General features: G+C 34.7%; 1 protein-coding gene across 13 annotated transcripts in view; it reads left to right on the plus strand.

Annotated features, from left to right (window-relative positions):
- The window catches only part of LOC143224941 (sodium-coupled neutral amino acid transporter 9 homolog), a 69,470-nt gene that overhangs the window by 38,177 nt on the left and 5,059 nt on the right, over window positions 1–26,234 (plus strand). For 10 of the 13 annotated variants that reach the window (XM_076453471.1, XM_076453509.1, XM_076453535.1 and 7 more), the window contains 4 exons: window positions 11,511–11,615; window positions 13,411–13,517; window positions 15,659–15,763; window positions 24,502–24,650. In XM_076453471.1, the coding sequence (XP_076309586.1) occupies window positions 11,511–11,615; window positions 13,411–13,517; window positions 15,659–15,763; window positions 24,502–24,650 (466 nt within the window). Of the gene's footprint in view, window positions 1–11,510; window positions 11,616–13,410; window positions 13,518–14,097; window positions 14,368–15,658; window positions 15,764–24,501; window positions 24,651–26,234 lie in introns of those variants that run through there. The other 3 variants (XM_076453490.1, XM_076453552.1, XM_076453544.1) reach the window with 3 other exon arrangements.

A 26,234-nucleotide genomic window follows, 5' to 3' on the forward strand; every position in this document is an offset into this window, starting at 1 on the left:
TATTTTTACTGCAATCACTTTTAAAGAAGGATTGTTTTTTCTAGTTATATGTAAATTGGAGTTTAATGTTGCAGTGTGTCACTTTGTGTAGAGATGGTTGCTATGTAAGGAAAATAAGATGTTTCATATTAGTTTCATGTAACAATTAAAATATTATAATTTATGTGTATGAACTTTTATCATGTTGATTTTCTGTGCGTCATATTAAATTCCTTAATTTAACCCCTCGGTGTGGATTCTTGTCTTTCTGGTTACCTTCTCTGGGATCTAAACATCCACCCACATGTTTGCCATACGTGGCAACCCGTGAAGGGGAGGAGAGGATCCTGGTGGTTGAGGGGTCCAATCCTAATACACCACTTTGGCCTTGAATTCCTGTAGACGGGTGGCCTTTGGGTGGCCCCTCTTGGGTCAGTCGGCTTGTCCACTTGGGCTAGAGTCAACCAAGTACCAGTGTTGGAAGTTCTCAATGGGTGTTGTGGACATTGTGTCTGATGCTGGGGTTTGGGTATAGTGCTCACAAAACTCTGGCATTGCTGCAATGTCCTTGCATAACATCGCAGTGTGTCCCCTCGTAGGGCTCCATGGTGGGTGGGGTCAGTGGGTACTGAAGTTTTCCTTTTTCCTATGGATCTTCCTACGAAAAATTTAAATAAAATAGTGAAAAAACAGTCAATAGCTAAACGACCACGTCTTGAAGACTTTGAGTAGCAATCTTCAACATCTGTAACACACGTACCTCATTTTCTTATATTACATTCTCTTTCAGAAAAACCTTTAGAGCAAATGTCCCCCTTTTTTTATTCAGAAGGGACTAGAGGGACTTGCTGGCTCTCCAAAGTCAGTAAAGAAGCTTTGATCTGGAGACATTGGTTGAAACATCCACATCCCAACACAGTGAACTCCTCTTGAATTCAAAGGCAATTGGGGATGTACCTATTGAGGTTACCCCTCATGCTACCTTGAATTCATCACAAGGAGTTATTGTTGAGAGGGATTTGAAGAATTTCTCCAAGTCAGAGATCTTGCTGGTTTCTCCACTCAAGGAGTTTCTGGTGTGACGCGCACCTCCACTCGCAAAGACGGAGTTACACTGCTGACAAATATCCTCATTTTGACATTTACATTACCACATGCACCTGCCACCATCAAGGCAGGTTATCTAAATTGCAGGGTACGGCCGTACATTCCAAACCCTCCCCGATGTTTCCAGTGTCAGAGGTTTGGCCACTCAAAGACTTCATGTCGTGGTTCCCTGACATGTGCTCGTTGTGGTGGCAAGGACCATGATGCCTAAGAGTGTGACACGGACACACATTGTGTCAATTGCAATGGTTCTTACCCTTCCCACTTTCGTTCTTGCCCAAAATGGTTGGAGGAAAAAGAGGTGCAGCATTTGAAAACAACTCATAACATTAGTTATCCTGTGGCTCAGAAATTGCTGCCTGCCACTTCATCTCGGACATATGCTGCTGAACTTCGTTCCACAACTACAGTGGGAGTGCAGACAGATCTCTCTGTGCCTCCAAGAGAATCGTTTTCAAAACATATGAAAAGCCTTTTGCTTTCCATGGTTAAAAAGATTGATGAATCTCTGTTTCTCCCACACATTCCAACAAACCCCAAGATCCACATCCTTTGGTTTCAAATACAGGCATTTCTTCAGATACATTTTTTTCTCCCATCCTAAGATGAAAGCAATCATTTGGTCACGTCCTCAATCACTGGAATCCCCTTCCAACAACAAAGACCTGCCCAATCGACCCAGGGCAGGATCCATGCAGGTCGATAGACCTCCTCCAAATAAGGACAGTAAGGAAAAAAGACGTGGTCTTAAAAATGGCCACCTTGATACAATGGAACTGTCGAGGTTTACATTCTAATCTGGATGACATCAAAACACTGATTGCTTTCTTCCATCCTGTATGTCTTTCCTTACAAGAAACATTTCTGGAACCTGCCAATACAGTCACCTTTCGGCAGTTTTCTCTGTATAGAAATGACAGGCTGTTTGATGGACGAGTATATGGAGGGGTGGCACTGTTGGTTGATCGGCATGTGCCCACCCTGTCTTTGCCACTCAACACACCCTTGGAGGCCGTAGACATCCGTGTTTCCTTGGGTCATACCATCAACTGTTTGTTCTCTCTACCTGTCCACTGGAGAGACATATGATCAATCAGACCTTTTGCTCTCGTTGAACAGTTGCCATCTCCCTTTCTAATCCTGGGGGACATTAATGGACATCATCCCCTCTGGGGAAGTACTGTTAGTGATAGGAGGGGTCTTTTTCAATACTGGTTCTTCCACTTATTTTCATGCACCTAGTGAGTCCTTTACTGCTATTGATATCTCGGTTTGCTCCCTTTCATTATTCTCCTATTTTTCATGGAGGGTTGACAATAATCCACTGGGCAGTGATCATTTTCCTATACTTTTGAGAGAGACTGGCCATGGTCGATGCCATCCTGCCTGCGTGCTTCGGTGGAATCTGGATTTGTCAGACTGGTCCACTTTCACTGCTTTCGCAGAACTTGATCCTGCTATCGTGAGTCAGCCATCAGTAGACGACTGTGTGGCAGCGGTAACTGACTGTATTATACAAGTAGCTGCTCAGTGTATTCCTAAAACCTCGACACGTTTTCCATGACATCCTCGTCCGTGGGAAATCCTGCCTGCCACATGGCACAGAAGGCTCAAAAACAGGCCTGGGATACTTTCTGTAGATATCCCATGTTTTTGAACCGCATTGCTTTCCAACAGGCCCATGCACATGCTAAGTGGGTAAGATGTCAAAGCCAGAAGGAATCTTGAATTAAGTTCACAGCTAGCATATCTTCTACCACCAGTTCCCAGGTTATATGGGACAGGATTCAAAAGGTCAGTGGGCACTACAATTCTGTCTCCCTCTCAATCTTACTCTCTGATGGCCGAGAGGTAGCTGATGTTCGGAGCATCGCCGATACTCTAGGTGAAAGCTTTTGCCAGGTATCTAGCACTTCTGCTTGTTCCTCCACCTTCTTGGCCATCAAGACTCGGGCAGAGCGTTCACCTCTTTCCTTTCGAACTGACTGTCTCTTTGACTATAATCGTCCCTTTACACTGGTTCAACTGAAAATGGCCCTTCATCGGTCTGGCAGTACATCTGTTGGACCTGATGATGTACACTATGACATGCTGTGCAATCTCTCTCCTGCTTCTCTTGATATTTTCCTAATTGTTTTTAACCGGATGGAGGATGTTTTTCCTAATGCCTGGCACCAGGCTTTTACCTTACCTTTCTCTAAGCCTGGGAAAGATCCCAAGATTCCTTCAAACTACCGTCCAATTGCTTCGACGAGCTGTCTCTGTAAGACCTGTAAGAGGATGGTTAATGCTTGTCTTGTTTGGTTCCTCGAATCAAACAACATCCTCTCGCCACCCAGTGTGGATTCACAACAGCACTCCATGATAGACCACCTAATTCGACTTGAAACATCAATCAGAGAAGCCTTTCTCAAACGACAACATCTTGTATCAATATTCTGTGACATTGAGAAGGCTTATGACACAATATGGAGGTATGGCATTTTGAGAGACCTCAGTGTATATGGGTAACATGGCCATTTACCCATGTTTATTAAAAATTTTTAATGGACAGGAGATTCCAAGTTCGTGTGGGTTTGACACTTTCCCGTTCTTTTGTACAGGAACTTGGGGTCCCTCAGGGCTGTGTTTTGAGTGTCACACTTTTCAGTATAAAGATAAATGCCATCACTGAACAACTCCCTCTCACTGTTGCAAACGGGCACTATGTCGACGACTTTCACCTCTCGTGTCAGTCGTCGAACATGACATATATTGAGCAGCAACTACAAACTGCCCTCAATCGTGTACTGAAGTGGACCACAGTGAACAGCTTTAATTTTCTCTCTCTAAAACCCTTTGCACTTTTGCCGCCACCGGGATTCACTTTGATCCGTGTCAGTGAGGTTTCGCTGTCAATGGTTCCTGAGACCAAGTTCTTGGGGCTTATCATTGACTGTAAGCTGACCTTTATACCACACATTAAGCAGCTACAGGTCAAATGTACAAGAGCACTGAACATTCTCCGTGTCCTCTCGTCCACCAGTTGGGAAGCAGATCGATGTTCGATGTTAAAGATATATCATGCTCTTATTCGATCGAAACTCGACTATGGATCATTTGTTTATGGCTCTGCCAGACCCTTGGCCTTAAAGACACTGGACCCCATTCATCATCAAGGACTTCGACTCTGCACTGGGGCTTTCCATGCCTCCCTTGTTCAAAGCTTATATATAGAATCTCATGAACCTTCTCTGCATCTTTGCCGTTTGCAACTGTCTTTACTATATTCTTTGAAACTATGTTCCTTACCAAAGCATCCCACCTGGGGATGGGTTTTCCTTTCTCAGTGGGCCATACTTTTTTCAGAAGAGAGGATCTGCCTTTTGGCCTTCATATCCAGGTGCAATTGGATGAATTGGGTCTGTCCTTGGATAACATTGCAGAATTCATTGGTCAGCCCATCCCACCATGGCTTATTACAGTCCCCAAATATGACCTTTCTTAAATCATCTGAGAAACGCAGATACTCCCGATTGGAAGTACCGTCTTTTATTTACTGAACATCTTTCGAACAATCTTTCCATTTCAATTGATATGGATGGTTCCAAATCAGGTAATTCAGTGGGCTCTGCCATAGTTTGTTGCGGTACGGTGGTTGCACACAAAATCTCCTCTACATATTCTGTGTTCACTGCTGAACTGTATTCCATATCTCTTGCCCTGGATCATATCGAAGCTAAGCAGTACTCCAACTGCACTATTTATACTGACTCGCTTAGTTCTCTTCTGGCCCTGGAATTGCTTCATGTTGGCTCACACCCTGTTCTTGCTGATATTCAAAACGGACTGGTCCATTTTTCATGAACATCTACTTCTATCCAGTTTTTCTGGATACCAGGCCACGTTGGTGTTTGCAGGAATGAGCTTGCAGACACGGCAGCTAAATCTATTTACTTTGGCACTATCACCTCTGTGCCTATTCTGTACAAGGACTATGGTTCTGTATTTAAGGCACGGCTCTGCTCCAGCTGGCAGTCCACTTGGAGTGAGCAACACGACAACAAGCTTTTCCAAATAAAACTGTATATTGGGCTTTGGCCGTTTAGCTTCCGTAAGGTTCAGAAGGAGGAAGTGTTTTTAACTAGACTACACATTGGTAACAGTTTTTTAAGTCATTGTTTTCTTTTATCTGGAACTGATGCACCAGTGTGTAGTTTGTGTAACACTCAAATAACTGTAAGCCACATTTTACTTTCTTGCCATCGTTACGATTCAACGATGACACTCTTTTAAACATGCTCTGTCCCAGGGTTTGTCCGTAACATTAGAGAGTGTTATTGGTGATGGTGACTCTGTCCACCTTGATAAAGTTTTTAGTTTTTAATGACAATTAATCTTTTCAATCTCATTTAAGTGTTTGATATTTATTCATTACACATTTTTAATTGTGGTTCCTTTTTCAGAGTCTCAATCACTCTAGTTCAATTTGAAATTGGAAAATGGCCATAACATTAAATAACTCGACACCAGGACTGGAAAGGCCAACTTCAGGTGACTAACGCTGCTGTTTGAACTGTCCTTTTGAACTACCCGTTAGTTGTCCTGGCGAGTTGTTATTACAATTTTGCTGCATGTTTTTTAACACTTGTATTACTTGGTCATAATGACACATAACCCAGAACAAGGACTGGAAAGACCAACTTCAGGTGACTGATGGTGGTTCTTGTACTTACCTATTAGTCTTTCTGGCAGGTTATGATCATTACCATTATGCTACAGAGAGTCCTTTACTACTTTGTAGACTGGATGTCAACATTGATTTTATGCCATTTTATGTTTTCAATTTTTGTTTTGTTTTTATCTTCATTTCCTTTTATGAATTTTACTACATTTACTTTACTTTTACCTTTTTACTGGACAATTGGCTAATTATTGTTACGATTTTGCTACATGTCTTTTAAAACTTTTATTATTTTACCTTTTGATAATGGCTGTTTTGACACATAACCAGGAACCAGGAATGGAAAGACTAACTTCAGGTGACTGACTGTGGTTCTTGTACTTACCTATTAGTCTTTCTGGCAGGTTATGATCATTACCATTATGCTAGAGAAAGTCCTTTACAACTTCTCTTACTCTGCTTTCTCTCTTAACATTGTAGACTAGGTGTCAACATTGGTTTTATGCCATTTTATGTTTTTTAATGCTGTTTTGTTTTATCTTCATTTCCTTTTGTGTATTTTACTACATTTAATTTATTTTACCTTTTACCAGAGGTTTGGTGCACATAGCCTTGCTGCTTTGTGCCATAAAACACGAAATCAACCAACCAAACAACCTTAATTTAAAGTTACATGGCATCATCATGCAACAATAGCTCCCCACCAATATCAGGACAACACAACCCCCAGGTGTGTTCAAATTTCTCGTTTGAGTTGATGAGGTTTGCATTTGTTAATCAAACTTTGGTTTTAGTTTTCTTTATGTTTTTTTTTTCAGAAGTGTGAATTATTGTCTTGAATTCTCAAATGACGGTAACTTTGCTTTGTTCTGTGTGAATGATGTTACACATACAGTCCTTATTTCTACTAAGGCATCTGGAGACTCGTTAACTGTTGGGAACATGGTAGCATGTTATGGATTACCACGTGTTTATTGGGTCTCCTACTCTTACCCTGTTAGCTGATGTTCTTTTTCCTCAGTTGGGAATAGCTTGTTGGGCTATAAATTTAAGGTTATTTTTGGGTTGTGCTTTGTTTTGAGGAATAACTTCAACCTTTCAGTCTACTTTTAGATTTCATTTTCAGGTATGTTACTTTCCTTATCTTTAAATTGTGTCCTCTAATATTGTCCATCCTTCTCTCCATGAATCCAGATATTAGGTTTATTTTGTTGTTTCCTTTCTCTTACAGCTCCTCACTAACACCTAAATTCCTCATTCTCTTGCATTCATAACTTCTGGTGACTTGCAGACATGCTTCGTTTCTTTTGTAGATCTATGTGGCCTTCTTGTGGATTGGATCCATTAAAATTGTCTTTGGTTCCTCATTTATCCATTTTGTCACAACTCTATTGTCTCTCCTCCTTTCACCTTTAGTCTGAGACATTTCATCATGTTCTAGAGGGGTTTTCTGCAAAATTAATTTACTTCTCTCTGCCTGTTTCACTTCTGCATTAGGACCCTTTGGATCAAATTGTGTTCCTGTTTACTGTACACGTTTCTCCTTTTTGTGTAAGTGGTCTTTGTAGGGCTTTCTTTTTTGTATTCTTAATGTCTTTGGTGGTGGTGATTTCTCACAGTTCTCATTATCATTCTAGGTTTTTATCTTACCTGACTTTGCCCTTTGACTCCTGTTCTCCATCTGGTTCAGTCTGCCCCTACCTTTTCCCTTTCAGAATTCAGACTTTCCTCTTTTTCTTTTCCTCCTACTACCCAATGTTTGGTTCATTGCTCTTCTTATTAGTGATTATCTTTGGCCCTTTGGATACCTGTCTCTCCCTTTTTGTTTGTTGTTAGTCTTATTTTCTGATAACAGTTAATTTTCACTTTCTCTTTCATAGCCTCTTCCCACTTCTCTGACTCCTTTTAACTTCCTCTTCTCCTTCTTCTGACCCAACTATGGTCTTTTTTTCACCTAGTGTGTGGTTGGCCAAGGTTGATTGTTGAACATTTCTCTGCATCCCTGTTGACCTATCCTCTTCGTGTTGTCTCTGTTTCATCCATTAAATCTATCTTCCAATTTCTACTTCCTGTTTTTCAAGTCATTTTTCAGACCCATTCAGTATTTGGTACATCTGGGAATTTGTGTTATCTCTTTCTTCACTCAAACTCAGCTTTCTTCTCTTTGCCTGTTCACCAAAATTTATGATTCTCATTCTTATCTTATGCAAGGGGTTCTTTCACTTTTGGGGTCTCTGACTTCCCTGAAACACTTATTCCTTTGGAATATTCACACATGTATATTCTCCAATGGTCCTTGAAGACCCAAAGGATTTCTTTTGGGTTCCACTGCCCTCATTTGTGTATCTACCCTTTCATCTTTGCAAGGAACTGTCACAGTAACTACACCATGCCATACCATGTCCAGTGTTTTTTTACTAAGTTGCAAATTAGATCTATCTCTTTGGTGATACTTCCCTTCTGGATTAAGACACATCTCTCAATGATGATATCATTCTGTTATTTGTAAGTGAGATGAGTGTTCACTCCATGTTACTGTGCTCAAACTTCTTGCTGCTTATAAGCCATGTTCACATTTCCTGTCCCTTCTTGTGAATAAGTAAGTCAAGATCCACTTTGACATATCCACAGTCATTTCTTACCTCTACCCTCAAGTACATGTTCCAGGACCTTTGACTTTGGACCTACCCTTCTGTGTTCATTTATATTAGGTTTATCTTGTCGCCTTTTATATGCCTGTATCTGTGGACCTTGTTGTGGACTTCTCACAGTCTTTGTGCTGCTTATGGAGGGGTCTCTTCACCATAAATCTGTTGTTGGATTTGCACTCTGTTATACACACCCTTCATATATACCTTTGTAATCTCTTTAGACTCCACTTTTGCTCTCCTCTGGTCCCTTGTTCCTCATCTTTGGTTCTGGTTGTTGATGTTCTCACCTTTTCTTATATGCACATCCTCCTCTTTTCTTGAAAATCCTACTTTTTTGTATGTAACATTGGTAACTTCAGCCTTGGTGTCTTCTGCTCCATTACTTGGTATCCCATATACCTACTCACCAATTCTTCTGTTACCCAGAGCCCTAGCAATGATTCATGCAACCCCTCTTCACATTCTGTTAGTTGCACAAGATTGGCCAACTTTCAAACATGGTTTCCACTTTTATGGTACATTCAAAAGTGTCTGTTATGAACCTGAGGCATCCACTATCTGATATCTCAACACCCATTTCTCCTGAAGCTCAAGTTTCATGCATGCAGGTTATGCTGTCCTTTGCATGGCATTCAGATTTAACTTTCAAGGTTACCATGTACCTGTTTCAGTTTCTGCATCCTCCCATAATGGACATTTATTCACAGAAATGGCACATATTGACAAATTAGGTTGAACCCAGTTCATCCAGATGTGTAAATCATAGCTTGATTTTTGACCTGACTCTTTTACAAGGGTTTTATAATAACTCTGTATAAGGTGGTTTTTATTGGCTACCTTCAGATACATGAAGAGATAGAAATTCTTTGAGTTCCTAGTGCTCTCTGGTTGTCAAGTTGTTTTGGATTCTTTGTCACAAATGACCATTTCAGTTACATAACTTGGATATAAAAATGGTGTTACTTGCTTTTTCTCAACATCTTTTTGAAGTTTTAGTCTTATGTATTATGTATCATCTTTCTCTTAAGGTGTGTTTTTTATTGCTGCTGGCCTGTGGATTTTGCTGGCTGGAGTTGTTTGTGCTGCATGTGCACAAGAAACATTATTATCCTCCCTATGTCTTCCCTTACTCAGACAGGTCCTTCTTACCTAAGATACTGGCAGCCAGGGAAGGGGATAAATCCTTTTCGCTGATTCATCTAACCCCTATATCTCACCTAGATATATGGTGCTAGATAATGGCTTTTTATTCATTGTGACCATTCATTTTTTTGTGATTTATTCCCAGTTACTTTGAAGGAATGAGTATGACATTTGGTCCATATTGCTTATCCTGGGTTCTGTCTGGAGACGAGAAGAGATCGAAGAATTACATCCCAGATGTCAGTAGGTGTCAGTAGGGGGGGGGACAGCATATGCTGGAATCTACTCACAATACTGGTTGGATTGAGTGTGGTCCTTTTTTTTTTTTAACAGTATTGGTTCAATACATTATTCACAGAAGAGGGTCCATTTCTCCTCATAACTGCAAAAGCAGAGTGGTTCCCATCCTAAGTCCTTAGTTGAGCACAGTGAAGCTGAGTGTTTGTAATTCCAAACCAGATAAGTTCAATTTCCTTAGGTTGCATATAGCACACATGATCTTATCATTTCAAGTTTGGGGTGTTGCCTGCAGACTTCTTCTGATTGAGGAAATAGTTTGTCCTTCTTGTCATGATTCTGGTGGCTTGAAACTCATCATCCTGTATCTTTAGGTTGGAATCTACTCACAAATAGATTTATTGTGATCCAAATGCCCTAGCCACCAACATGGGATTTAGGGGCCATGACTCTGTAATTCTAGCCCTGAGCAGTGGGACCTTTGCCACCTGGTTGGGACCTGGCCAGTAGTGATAGAAAATCATATAAAATTCCAACCACAGCACATGAATTAAGTTCCAGGTGACAAGCATGCCTGTTTTGGATGTAGTGTGATTCCTGAACTTGGGAGCCAGTCTTCTATTGATACAACCATGATCTGTGCAGGTTGTTTTTTTTATTGCTTGGATAATGCCATCACCAGCCCCTACATCTTATTAACAGAAGTATGCATGTTTTGGAAGTTAATATTTTCTTAAATAAAAAATAAATTTCTAATAATATTTACCTCATTTTACACACTCCTGCCCTTCCTCTCTGTAAAGGTATGGTGTTAGAAACTGCAAATTGGGTCAGTCTCACAAAAATGACAGTATTATCTGAAGGTGGTACTTATTTTCAGTACCAAGATAAAGGGTGCATTGATATAGGTGTAAAGTGTCACAAGACAGTTTTTGCCAAGAGCAATTAAGTGAAGAATAAAAGACTGAAGTGAACAAGGATGAAATCAGACCAGTGGTTAGATGGGCAAAGCTAAAGAAACCCTAACATAACATAGTATGAGATAGGTATTATTGAAAATACATTTTTGATTTATGAAAATGCTAATTTTCCTAATGTGAAAATATGTTCAACAGACTCTCATATATGCACACATCTGATTGTCCCTCTTCTAATACTTGTTTTTCATACCTTGTTTAAAAATGAAGTTATCTTGAATATGGAGGTTGTGTTGTCATCCTGCTTGCAGAGAGCTGTTATTGCATGATGACATCATGCTTCAGCACCATTCACGTTAAATACTTGAATTTAGGATGGAGCTAATTCTGGGCTAATGGCATACAAATCTCATAGGCAGGTCCATGAGGGAAAAAGTATTTATATGTGAAGAGGCAAGAATCTGTTGGAAATACATTTTCAGGTTAGGAAAATGTTAAATTCTGCTTCTTTCCAACAACAGATATTAAGACAGAACTGCATAGTTGCATTGAAACTGTATAATGTTTTATTTCATTGATGATTATGAATATATTATAATTTTTTGTGAAGATGTTTTGATCTTTCCAAAAACATTTTTCAGTTTTGTAATTAGCAAATATTAGAATTACAATTTTAACAAGTGTCCCACTACACGTTGTGTATGATTTTGTTAAGTTTTTGTTTGACAAATTATAAAATATACAATAAAGGCAGATAGTTTTCTAGTTTTAGTGATTCTGTATATAGTGCTACTTGTCATTCTATGTTTTTAGGAACTTTAGCTGTGATGTACTTGATAGTTTTTACCATTATGAAATCAACTGAGTGGGGAATGAATTTTGATGTATACAATTCAGCAAGTCCAAGTTTTGTACCATGTGAGTTTGTATTTTATATTTCATTAACATAATATATCATTGTTAAAGTTATTGCTTAAAATTATTATGCTTCTTGCATGTACAGGTTAATAAAAGTAATTTCTCATTGAATACTGGATTCATATTAGAGGAATATATGTTTAGTGTTTGAACATCAGAAGTCTTGCAATGGTAAATCATACTTTTTCAGTTCCATCTTTCATTAATAACTGTGAATTGTTTGAACCAAACATACGTCAGTCATTTCTGTTTTGCACTGTATACTTGATTTCATTAAGCTTTGCATGTTTTAAAGCTTATGATTGTTTTTAGTAACTGATATATGTGCTAGGTGCAGATTCACCCATCTGGTTTTACCTTAAAAATATCATATAATATGATTTAATATTTCTATCAATTTTTAGATTGTAAAATTTCCAAAATTTTTTTGTGAGACACTGTTTCTAAGAAACATTAAAATAGTTCCTTCCATCTTAGAATTTCAATTGTTGTGACTTATTTAGAAACACCAAAGATTGGGGCATTCTGCTTTACCCTCTCCCCATATACCTGAAGCACATTGACAAGATATCTCAAGAGTAAATTTATGAATTTTGATTAAACTTGTACAACATGTACTATAACACATTTCTAATTCTGAGTAACTTTTGCAGGTCAAGAGGTGACTGGTACAAAGTAAATCTTCCCCAGTCTCATGGACAGTTACTATGTCATGAAACTGAGAGAACTTAAACAAAAAATATAACATTAGTATAGGCATAGGTGTTTTATAAACACCGTTTTCACTTATTTTAATATGGGTCAGAAACCAGTTTATATATCTAGTGAGCCTTGTTAATATTTATAAGTGAATTTATTTTGATACTTTGTTTTGCTGATTGCAGTTGTAATAAAAACAACAACGGATCAATATTTATTCATTATGTTTCAAAATTGCATTACTCTTACCTTTGTTAGGATAGGTATTGTGTTTTCTGCTGACAATATTTTTGGTTGAAATCAATTTATATACCTAATAAAATAGTTTATTTTCAATAAATAATAAGTTATTTGATTTTTATTTGCTATTTGATGCAGTGAACTTAATATTCAAAAAAGGAGGAATTGTTGTCATCACCTACTTTATATTTGGAAAATCTAACAAAAGCTTATCAGATGTTTTGTGATAGAAGAAACTTTCTGTAGTCGCTAAACAGATATGAATTAAAAACAAATACTTTTAAAAATGAATGTAATAACAAAAGAAATTTAAAAGATTCTGAGATCTTTATGAACTATAATACTTTGTTATGTATACAAGAGCTCTTGGTATTCAGTATTGCATAAAACCAGGTATTACTGCTTTTTTTTAATAATATAACTACCTAGTTGTATTTAAACTCTAGATATATATGTTATTAAAGCTGATGTTCACTAGTTATTGTTCAGACCATATGACTTGACATTGTAAAAAAGGTAGGAACATGGGTCTGTAGCAGTGTAATCACTAACAGAGAAGGAATATCACGTGAGTAATACACGTTGTATAAATATGTTCTCAAGGAAAAATAAATTCTTACCAAATGTAAAACTTTCCATTGGGACTGGTAAACAAAAAATTTTTAATAATTTATAGGTGCATTGTGTTTGAGCTGTTTTTAATTCTTGGTATTGTATCTTAGAGAATACTTGTGTATAGCATTAATGTTAAATATAATATTCTTTTTCAAAACATAGTTAAGATTATGTCACAGATAGTGTGGTATATAAGACATGAACTTTTGAGATGTTAATAATTTAAAATTGATTTATTTAGTATACATGCCATCATTTCCTGCACTATCTGGAGTGTTGTCCTTAGCATTCTTCATCCATAATTGTATTTTGTCTCTTTGTCGGAACCAAAAGAATCCTGAAAACAACGTAAGCTGTATTTCTACTATTTCAAGAAAGGATATTATTATTTTTTTATATTAAGAAAGTGAGTAGTAAAGATGTACTTCATTTTATTTTATTTGAGTATGTGAAATCATGGTTGCAAATGAACTGTAGAATGTTGAAGTAGAGATTTTTTGCTGTTTAAAGACAATTTAACTTTATCATAAATTACAAGATAGCTATTGTAAAAAAGTTGCATGTGTACATTGGTACTAAGTTTTTAAAGATGTCACCAGATGTCAGAATATTGCTTTTTGTGGAAGTCAGAAGAAGGTCTTCACACTCAGTAGTAAAAATTGCATGAATTATGTTCAATACACAAATTATACTTTGTTGAAGAACAAAATTTACCACATTATGTTGAATATGTGTATCATTCTTTGTGAAAGAACACAAATTACCATCAAATATGTTGAAGCCATGTACCATACTTCGTAAAATAACACAAATTATCATGAAAGACATCCAATATCTGGAAAAGGGCAGGTGGAGTGAGCCAATCCAAACTTTTTTTATTCAAGCTACAGATGTAAATATCATTCAATTGTGATCATCTATATTCCAGATGTGAGCCACACAGAACAGATGAAAATGACCATTCAGTTTGTTAAACATTTTGAGGCTTCTACAAGATGGTAAAGTCAGTACTATGGTGGGCATTATCTTGGAAAAGGTGCAGAAGGAGCTGATTCCATTTTTGTCCAACAAAATCTTAATTCATATTGGCAGTTGCTACTCGGTTTTGATTGATTGTATTCTAGGCATAAGCCAATCAGAGAAGATAGCCAAACACTTTTTCATGCATCTTTAGTCATCTACAGTTGAACATGGTGAGGTCAGTTTCAATAACGTTTTCCTCAGTTTTTATTAGTGAAGTTGTTCTAAGCAATCTTATGGAAATAGCTGTTAGAACAACCAATCCAGAATTGATGCTTTTATTGCAGTTACAATATCAGTTGGGAGTGGTTTCTGAAACTCAGTTTCTATATAGGGCATAACCCTCACAGGGGCCAGTAGAACATAATATTATGAAGATAAAGTAACCTATCAATGTACTAGTTTATCCTAGTTGTTTTGTATGGATGATTTACTGTATAAAATAAATCTCACCTGCAAGCTACTATAAATTAGTGATCTCTACATGTCTTGAGCTATTTCACAACTACACAAAATAAAAGATCCCTGTCTTTTTAGGACTGAAAAAGATATTTCAAAGACAAGCTATGGTTGTAAGAGAAATGAAATTCATTGGATTTTTTAAAAAAAGAACTGGTCCAATCATAAAAAAAAATATTTTTTACAAAATCAGCCAAACTTAGTTTCTTCAACAAAATTACTAACAAAGTGATTGAATTCATGGAGAGAGGTTTCAATAAATATAGGAACATAACTGATTTTTCAGTTCTGTGTACTGATTTGTTCACTTGTCAAGAATGAGCTCAAAGGATTTGCCAAAGTGTACTTTATGGATTTTTAAATCAGTTTATCCGATGGGAAGGCAACTGAATTAGTACAACACAACTGCGTGATGCATTGAAGGCTCTATTATGAAATTATACAAATAAAGTAAACCGAAATACATGTGTGAGAACATGTCAGCATCATTATTTCCCAAACATTTGTCATATTTAGAATTCTGTTGACTTTGCAAGTATTCATTATTATTAGTTGGATATACAAGCTTTTCCAAATTTAACCATGTTATACAGAAGATTGGTTGAACTGGTAACAATTTCAGTTTTATTTCTTAATATTCATATGGTTTTATAGCAAAAATTAAAAGTAAAATTAAAGGTGACTATGAAAACCTACTTATGGTGGTAGTTTGTATTCAACCTGTTTATAGGCAGATTTCAAAGTTTTCTCATGTATCTTATAGCTAAGTTATAAGATTCAAGGAACATTTTAGTAGTTGATTTGAAAATTTAATAAAAAGATAGACATAAAATTCAAAACTGCATGTATTTACACTATCTTAGGGAAGGGAAATATTTTATATACAATAATTATTAATATTTTAAATTAATGTTTTGCATTTCTGTTCATATGTTTAAACACTTGTATAACTGTATTTCAGGTCTGAACTTTTAATCATCAGAGCAACTTGTGAATTTTTTTCCTTTTAGGTTAGGGATATAAGCATAGCATTCATGCTTGTGTGCATTACATATCTTTTCATTGGAGTACTGCTGTACGTTACATTTCCACTGAAGAAATTTTGTATTGCTGATGTAAGTCTGTTGTGAACTTATTTAAGAAGTTACTTGAAAATTCTATTAATTAAATATTATAATTGAAATATGAGTATTTTACAGGTTATTATAATTTGTTGTATGCTATAAAATGAGACATTGAAGGTCAGATGGATGTGGTTTCTACCTATTTAAATTGTTAATTGAAAAGAAACATTTTTAAAAGTAAGATTCATCATTTAAAAATGGCATGGAACTTTAGTAGAAATACAAAACAAGCTTTGAGTAACTAAATTAAAAGAATAAGTTATAAAACTTCCAGTCCCTTATTAACAAAGAAACTGATATTGAAGAGAGCATAAATTCAAGTTCCTAGCTTTTGTTGATTATTAGCAGAAGCATAATTCAGTTACAGCTAATGATTACATATTTTATTCTGTGTTGTTTCTGTTTAATGTATTTTCTGAAAACAAAACAAAAATATGTCATCACCTTTTCTCTAATATATCTGCCCCTCCCAAGAAGTATAAAATGTAACAAAATTACTTAATATAATGTTGTCATAATTCAGACAAAGTGTAATTTTCTAACTTATTGGGTTACAGAGCTATCAAATGGAAAATCAGATCCATTTTTCCACATATTATTTATAGCCAAAAGTAATTATATTACATTGTTTTCTGTACAGAGCATTGTCAGATTTACTTTCAATCAAGCTTTATTCTCAAGAAAAACACATCAACAAGTTTAGTTGAATTTTTAATGACTCTTATTGAATAGTTAGAAAGACTGCTGAAAAATTGTGATGGTTAGGATACATTGTTTCTTCATGCTATTATTCTGAGTGCTTCAGTACATTACTTAATAAAATAAGATATTACTTAGTGCAGGCCTGGCATGGCCAGGTGGGTTAAGACGTTTGACTCATCTGAGGGTTGCAGATTCGAATCCCCATTGCACCAAACATGCTCGCCCTTTCAGCTGTGGGGGTATTATAATGTGACGGTGAATCCCATTATTTGTTGGTAAAATAGTAGCCCAAGAGTTGGTGGTGGTGGTGGGGTGATGACTTACACTGCTAAATTAGGGACACCTAGCAAAGATAGCCCTCGTGTAGCCTTGCACAAAATTCCAAAACAAACAAACAAATCAGTGCAATAGCACCACTAGGAAGAAAGAGTAGGGTTAAGTGTCCTTTAAAAAAAAGAGTACTTTGTCTTGTTTCTCGTGTATTGTTTATCTATTATTATATTAGTAACTAAAATGTAAAATTTGATAATTTTCTAGATTAGATAATATTAGGGTAGGTAAAATGAATAATAACAGGGATAAAAATTTCTCATGATGTATGCTTGCTAGCAGCTTCTGGGTATCTTGTACATTATTTACTTTGATAGCATAACATGAGCTGCATGCTTGCTAAGTGATTTACAACTTGTATGGTGCTAATATTAGTTAGAAATTGTTTAAAAGGCAATAAAAGTAAAGTATAAACACATGTATACTGTTACAAATTTAAAGTTATTTAGGATAAATAAGTGTAGTTACATGTTACAACATGAAGCCATTCTAGAAAGAGAAAAAGGGGTAATTTAGATTTATTTTGAATTTGGCTAACCTTGTACAGAGTAGAGAAAATAAGAGAAAAAGTATTAAATTTTACTGAATAAGCATTTGAAATTTAATCATGAGTTTTTAGAGATTGCTCAAATCAAATTTTAGATTTTTAAGGTGAAGAAAAGTATTTTTAATCTAGCATGAAAATCACTTTGCTCATTGACTGGTGAAAAAAAGACTTGGTATATTCATGGATAAATTTTTAGGGAAATTCATTAAAAATTTCATATTTTATGTACAAAAGACTTGTAATGTTCACTGAAAATCTGCCAAATTTTGTAAAGATACACTTACTGTGTTAAAAGTTGTAATATGGAAGGTTTAAAGAGTATTCCATAGTTACAAACTTAGTCAGTATGACTGTGTTTGTAGCTGTAGAGTTAATGTGTATTGCACCAGTTTTTGATGTAGTAAACATGAAACTATAGTTCACCCTCACCAGGAGAGTGACACATTCTCAATGCACAGTAAACTCTATGAGTACTTGAGTTTCAGCAAAGGCTTATTTTATTCCTCAGCAGTACTTGATTAAAAAGATGTTTTTTCATTAAGAATTATTAACATTTTGTTCTTATTATTTTAAACTTTGGTTACAATTTCTAGTGCATTCTTTATTACCTTTATTTTTTGATTATGAGAAAGAAAGTTATAAAGTTTGAGTTTAAACTTTTTTCTTTTAATCAAATAAGAAAAAAAGAGAGGCAGTTGCCATAAAGACCACTTTTTCCATGCTCTTGACCTTGTCTTTAGGCTCACATCCATCATAATTGGTTGTAAGCCAGTCATGTCCCAGGAGTTTTGACCCAAGTGGCAGATCTAATATCTTACCAGGACAGACTTCTTGGAAGTACCTTGATAAGATATAGTTTTATTGGAACACACTTGCTGTAATCTGATGTAGCTCAAGGCACTTTCTTGGGAACATATATATATATATATATATATATAAGGTAAAATGGTTGCATATACACAACCCTTTCAGTGTTTATCAACACCATACTGACTCATTCTGATTCAGTGCTGCATGTCTCTTCATTGACTTCAGTTGTACCACAGTTGTGTTACTGTGCTAATTGTTATGCAGAGAGCATACCTGTTCAAGAAGTTGTGCTGTGCCTCACAGGTGTGCTTTCCTTTCAAATTCTAGCACATCTGTACTATACGGATGTTGCCAAAACTTTTAAAGTTTTAAACTTACTGAGTAGGTTAATCTTGACATTAATTCATCTCTTCACCAATGCTTCAACAAACTAAGAGTTCAAGAAAAAACATTCTTCCAATATAAAATATCTAACTCTTATAACAAGTGTAGGTGAATTGCAATTTAATCTTATTTGTGTACCCTTTGAGCTTCAAGAATGCTCTCAGAAATGATGTTGACTGGAATTTAAATAGTTTTAGAAATTACCATGCTGAATTTTTTAAAATTTCTTAAAATGGATGATTAAATATCAGAAGTTAAAAATGATCAAGTAATTGTTAAAGTGAATGACAAATATATGATTTTGTTGTGAGAAATATATTTAGCTTCATAGAAAAAATTAATATTCATCTCAATAATACATCTATTTATGAACCTCTTAAGAAAACTGAGAAATAATGTTAAAGATATTTTGGAGAAATTTAAAATAAGCACCATTGTTACTACTTAACAACATTAGGCCAGCTCATTCAAAAGCCCTCAAACTGTATGGATTACCCAAAGATCATAAACCTGACACACCCCTAAGACCTATAGGTTCCATATCCAACTTTCTTCTAGCATCTATATAATGGCTACTTGAAAAGTTACTTTATCCTATCCTCAACATAATACTTTCACCCCCTTAATAACACTGACTTTCTCAGCAGGTTATGGGGATGATTTATTGATAAAGTTGATCACTGTCCTTTTTACTCTTGATGTTGTTTATTTGTATCTTTCCATTTCAATAGAAGAAAATACAAGCTTGATTATGAATCTTTTCAGATTGAAAAGTTATTATACTACCATTTTCCTACAGAAGTCATTGAAAATTCTTTGATATTTATTCTCAACAACAGTTACTTCAAATTTGATTCAAATCTCTGCAAAAAAATGAAAGGCATTGCTATGGGCAATAATATTGCTGTCATTTTGGCCTCTGTTTTTATGCATTTATTTTAATCATCAGCTCTAACTTGGTGAAAGTTTGAAATTAATCTTGAAGTAACTAGATGTTACAGATATTTTGATGCCATTTGTGGTATATGAGGTTATGGATTCCCATCTCTTTTGGAAATGGCTGATTTTCTCAATTAATCAACATTCTGACATATTGTTCACTTATTCATTCCGATAGTGTCCAGAAATCTATACCATTTCATAATGCCATGGTCACTATTATAAACAGCAAACCTCTTACTTCTTTGTCATAAACCACATGCTCAACCTATTTCTCTGCGTTACAACTTGCATCTACCATTTGCCAAATGAGGTGTCATTATTGGTCAACTTGATAGAATTGACAAAATCTACAAAACCATGGGACAGTAAGATGCAAGCCAGGATCAAACTTTAGAAACTACCGTCATCAGGTGGCCACTCCTGTTGTTACATTGTTAAGATATTTCATAATTTTTACTCAAAAGATTTTAACAAACAACTTAAAGATATTACGACAATAAGACACTGTCTCATGGATTATACTCTTTGTGGATGAACTTTTAACTACTTGGTTTTCATCGAACAATTAGAAGATCTGATTTTAATATCAAAATTTTACAAAAACTAGGTAGAAAAATGAAGGATATATTAATTTATTTAACTTTGAATAACAACAATACATGTAAATCTGAAAAGGTTTTTGTAAATTGAAATGGCTCAGAGAAATACTGCACTCATAAACATTGTCTATGAATTGCATGTACACTGTTCACCTACATATGTAGTTCAGTCCAGTTGTCTAATACATGATTGTTTCAAAGAATACCTTCATGATATTGGAAACTTGACACCTTGCACAATCAAAATTTTAGAAATGTGTGACAATTGTCTGGACAAAAATTATATGGAAGCAATTCTGATTCGATTCAGATGCCCTTCCATTAATAGGTATAATGTGTGGCTTCTTTAATATTCTATTATTATTAGTTTTATCAATTTTATTTTATATATTTTTTATGTTGTTGTTATCATTTTTTCTGTTATAACCAATGACTTAAAACTGCTCAATTATATTTGTATCACATAAGCTATTCTGTTATATTGTTGTAGCTGCATTTTATTTTTGGTTACTGTCATTTAAAATCAGTTTGGTAACCTGTGATGTTCATAGACCCTTGATAACAACATAAGCCAAAATGTTGGATACAAGTAATTAAACATCTTTTCTGAACTTGTTTGTTGTCTTTACACAGTTACAAAATAAGTAGTAAAGGGTTTATCTGTGAAAGGTGTAATTCATGAAGTAGTATTTTGATATGGTGGTTTCTTTTCTTGCTGTCATTTCTTAAAATCTTGTGTGTGAAAATTGTCGAATGCCTTAATAATCCAGGTTATAAAGATGCTAAAAAGATTTGCATGTGAAGATTATGGGGTTTAGAAGTATGTCATGTGATTTGGGATAATCCATATGTATTGGTTTGGGATGAGTTGATCTAAGACTGTCTAAAGATGCATGAGTAAAGAGGTTTAATACTTTAAGTCCTTCAAATGTCTATAATATTTTCTCTACTTTTGTGTGGTCTTTGTTAAGTGGTTCATAACTTCACGTATCATCGAGATATCCCTTAACCTTTTCTACACGAGTGGATGTATGCATTGAAACACAACTTTTCCTCTTGTTTTTACTTTCATAATTGTGTGATCTTTCTTAACTCATTGTTAGCTAGCCATTCATTTCTTGAAAGTTTGGTTTTACATGATAATTATTAAAGCTATTTAAAATTTTTTCAACATTTATACATTTCTTGATACTGTTTTCCATAGAAGGGCATACTTTGGGAGAAATGGGTTCAGGAAAATCAAAATGTATGGGAGAAATGTTAAATTTTGATTCATCCACATTGTTTTTGAAGAAAGATATGTCTGTATCAAAGGAAGAATATTTTTTGCTGAATACTAGTTTGTATGTAGGATTGGTGAAGAGATGAATTGGTATCAAGAGTTATCATTTCAGTAAGTTGACCCAAAATAGCAAAATTAGGATCTTTGGAAAGTTTTAAATTATATAGATTTGTAATTCTATCATTAAAATCATGAGCATTGGAATTACGTACAGACATGGTTTTCTTCTCAATCATGTGTGCTAGTCTTTCAAACTTGTTTTCCAGTTTAATATTACTGTCTTTATAATCTTTCAGTTTGATTTGGTTACCAGTATATACCTGTTCTTGGAGATTAAGTTCATGACATTTCTTCAAGATATCTTGACTAGATTTAACTAGGGTAACATTCTTAGATTTCTCAGGGTACATGGCATCAATGACATCACAAAAATGCTATTTTCAAATATGTTTGGGTGATGGAGGACTTACTGTTATTAAGAACACAGTTGGTAAAACTAACCAGTTGAGTCATACCAGAAGGTGTTAGTTGATGATGTAAGAAATCAATCTGTGTTGTTGTTCTTGTCAGCACTTTTTACTTGACAGAAAATGTAAAGAATTTATTTTGATTCAGTCCAAACATCATTCCTTCCATTCACAGATACAGTACTTGGTTCTGATAATACCATGATGCTTTTGGGTCATTCCATGTCAAATCATCCAGATTTTGGAAAATTTTCCAGGTGACCCCCACAGAATGCCTTGAAAAATTCACATGTGCTCATCTACCCATATAATGAAAAGTTGCCAAAGATTAGATCAATATCTCTAATAGTTTCTGATTTACAGCCCTGTAAAATTTAATTATTTTTTTTTGGCAAATTCATTTTTGGGCAACTTTGGCTGCTTATAGCTGCAAGAGTAATGGTGGTAGAAGGCTGAAATTTATTACACTGACTGAGTTAATCTCACAGAATTCAAACAATGGTCTCAAACCAAGTTTATCTCTCTTAGGATTTTCATAGTGAGGCTGTAAAATCACCTGAAAACCCCAAATCATACAAAAACATTGGTTTATGTAGTAAACTATGGCTCTAAGACTTAATATGAATTTTGTTTTCAAATTTTCTGTAACATATCAGTTGATAAATCAGTAATTGTTGTAATTAAAAGTATATTAGATCTCCTGTAAAAAATTTAGTTGCATGCAACTTTTTATGATTTAGCTAAAAATAGCCCTACTTCAGGCCACAGTTTGACCATGTCACCAGTTATTCAGCCTTTTCAGATGTTTACCATATATTCTTACATCTCTGAATATGATCTACAAAACAAATCAGGATGGTGTTCAACCTACTTTTTGAGTTGTAATTGTGGTTCTTGCACTAGCTTTGGAAATCAAGTGTGGAAATTTTCTCCCTATACTTGCTTATTCTAGTATATGTAATTCATGTAAGTATTTTTCACTTACTGCATGGTATGACTTACTACCCTAACAGTCTTATTCTTCTTGTCTGTGCAAAGCTTTAACAGAAGGTTCTTTTGAGAATACATTTTGTTCTCACACTTTCTTGAGTTAAACTTATTCCCTGCACAAGAAGGAAGTGGTCTTCCATTGAGTGACAACTGCACCATTAAGCCTACTGCCCTTTAGTGGATGACATTCTGCAAACATTTCTTTAACTTCATCAAAAGTGTGCATATTTTGAGATATGAGTATTCATGGAGGATACATTTGAGTTTGTGATATACTTGTGCAATACACATTAATTTAGATAGGGGTTGGAGTTTCATTTAGGGTTTGTATCATACATAAATATTTTAGTGGCAATTTTAAGTTTAATGATTGCTTTAATTATAGTATTATTTATATGAATAGAATATTAAAGTTATTTTTTATACCATAAATTTATTTCACAATTTACTATTGCTAAATTTCTGGGGAATATGATTGTAAAAATAACCCAATAAAACCTATGAAGGTTATAAGATTTCACAGTTGTGTGTACGTTGTGAAAGTGTACTGATAAATTATAATTTTGTAGTATTCTTAAAGTAGTTTATAAGTGAAAACAACAAGTCAAACAATTTAAAACACTAACATTCATAAAGATGGTTGTCTGCCACTTTAGCTTAGTGTGTGTAGAATGTTTGTTTATGGTGAGGTTATATTTATACATTTGTAAGTTTATCAATACTCTTTTCAATAGCATGACATATTTTGGGAGAAATGGGTTCAGGAAAATCAAAACATGTTTAAGAAAGGTTAAGTTGTGATTCATGCACATTGTTATTGGAGTTAGATATGTCCATATCAATGGAAGAATATTTTTTGTGAAATCTTAGAAAGATATCCTTAAGTTTTAGGGAATTATTTTGCTATATTTCTTTAAATTTGCTGGTTCTGAGCACAAAGAGACTCTTCACACCCTTTTCTTATTTGGTATAAAATATTTGTGAGTTTAGAAATTATTTTAACTTTTTTAAAAGGGTGAATTCATGGGTTATTTAATAGTATGTATTAAAAGAATGAATTCATTCTAGTTAACATTCCAATTATTGAAACTTTTTTATGCTGCTTACTACCAGTGGGCTCAATGTGTTACATAATGTTACAAAACGTATTGTAAAGAACTGATCAAAAATGTGAATGAGATCATTTAATTTTTATTGTGATGTATGAAGGAAACTCAGCAGTAATTAGTAGGACCAAAATTCAGTGTTGTGTGTGAGTAAGTAACAATTTATTTGGGACTCTGTAACAAATATGGTTATAGACCTTTGAGCAGTTTGGTGCATAAAAAGTTCATACATCTTTAAAAGTCAATGTAGGTCATATAGACTAACCCTGGATGTAATTCTAGGGTTAAATTGATCACTTACGGTTATTTTTGTTTTTACTTATGAATTAGAAATTCTTGAAAATTAACTTAAAATTAACAAGAAAAATCAAACCAGTGAATAGTTGTATTCTGTGTTGAAAGTGGAAGTCTGTATACACAAGTTGATTAATCAAATAAGTTAATGGTACAAATAATCACAAAGTTTTAAATGTCAAACTTAAGAAAATATTTTCTTAAGAATAGTTCTTTTTGATATAAACTTATTTTATAGAGCTGAATTACTATATCATTTCTGTTATTTCTCTGCAGAACATTTTGAACAACTTTGGAAGTTCAGATTTGATGGCCTTTTTGACTAGATTATTTTTATTCTTCCAAGTGTTCACCCTGTTTCCACTAATTTTATATCTACTTAGAATTCAAGCTATGCACTTTTTGTTTGGATGCATTTATCCAGGGTAAGATTATTGATATTTTGACTTGTATGATTTTATTGTACTTGAAATTATATATACAAGTTGTGAACTCAGAGATTGGCAGCAGGTAATTTACTTTTGACCAGCATTTGTTCTCAAGTCAGAACTGTTGTGTAACATATAATTAAATAAGTATTTTAATTAAAAGTTTCAATTATATACAATTTTCAGTATTTCCTTCACAAAGATTAGATGTAAATAAGTTGATATTGTAAATAGTAACTGTGTATACCAGTGGTTTCTAACCTATGTCATGAAACGTTACTGCTCTGAGCATTAATTTTTAAAAAATCTTAATTTTTCTGTGTGACCCCAACTTTTTTTGCAATAAAATACATATGAAATTAGTACAGATGAAAATTAATCAACCCTTTGTTTATTTAGTTATTAAAAATGAAACAAAATCATAACATTACACAGGTAATTATTTTATGTTTTTGCAAACTTCTTGTACTTCAAGCAACGAGATTCTTGTAGATTTGGAAATGCTACATCTGTGCATACTTCGGATGAAAAAATTAAATTATTGAATAGCAATTAATAAATTAGTTAAACCTGTTCCTCACAGTATTTTGCTAGTTTAAGCTTGTTGTATTAAAATGACATATTTGTCTTAAAAAGTACAGTGGAGTGCCATTAAGCCACAAACCAGTAAACTGCAAAATCACCTAAGCTGCTGTAGCAAGTCTTGTGAGCGAGGATTATCCCGGCTCACCTCTAATTTAAGAACGTGTAAAAACGCTGCTTACAAATTTAATCCTGGCTTTATAATTTCAAGGGGATATTTAAAAAGGATTTCCTTTAATTTGGGAAATAAATAAAATATATTACAATAGAAATCGACCGTTAATCTACCTTATTTGCTCTCTATGTCAGCTTTATGGAGCCTGCCATTGTTACCAAATCACACCTCTCCATACATTAAAGTTAATCCGCAGTAAATCCGTGAAAAAGTTATCAATAATTAAAGTATTATTTTTAATTCGATAATCTGATATTTTTATGGAATTGTATAAATATTGGCCACAAACCCAATAGAAATCACTTTAGTTTCTGAATTAATAGTGAGCATATCATATTGACAAATTCCTACCCCATGAGTATCAAACGTAAACATGCATGATGTTCAGCAAAAGCTGAATGTCATAAAAAGAATACAAAACAGCGAAACTCGCGCTAAAGTTAGTAGAGAGTTAGGCATATCTGAGTCTACATTGCGTGAGTGGATTAAAGATGAGAATAAATTAAGAGCATTTCTTGATGAACTTGATGAGGGTGGTTTGAAACGAAGAGAAAATTAATTAACTCAGCACAAGATCCTGAGTTAGACAAGGCAACATTCAATGCATTTTGTGAAGCCAGAAACAATGGAATTCCCATATCTGGACCAGATATTCAAGCACAAGCAGAGAAACTACACAAGGAACTTCATGGCCCTAATGCAGATCCAGAGTTCAAGTGGTTGGTTAAGAAGGTGGAAGCAGCGACACGGCAAGAGACAACGTGGCAAGTGGTAAAGGCAGAATCGATCCAGAAGTGTTGGAACAAGGCCCTGGGGGTCCATTC

This window comes from Tachypleus tridentatus, chromosome 1 (assembly GCF_004210375.1).
Source record: "Tachypleus tridentatus isolate NWPU-2018 chromosome 1, ASM421037v1, whole genome shotgun sequence".
NCBI lineage: Eukaryota > Metazoa > Arthropoda > Merostomata > Xiphosura > Limulidae > Tachypleus > Tachypleus tridentatus.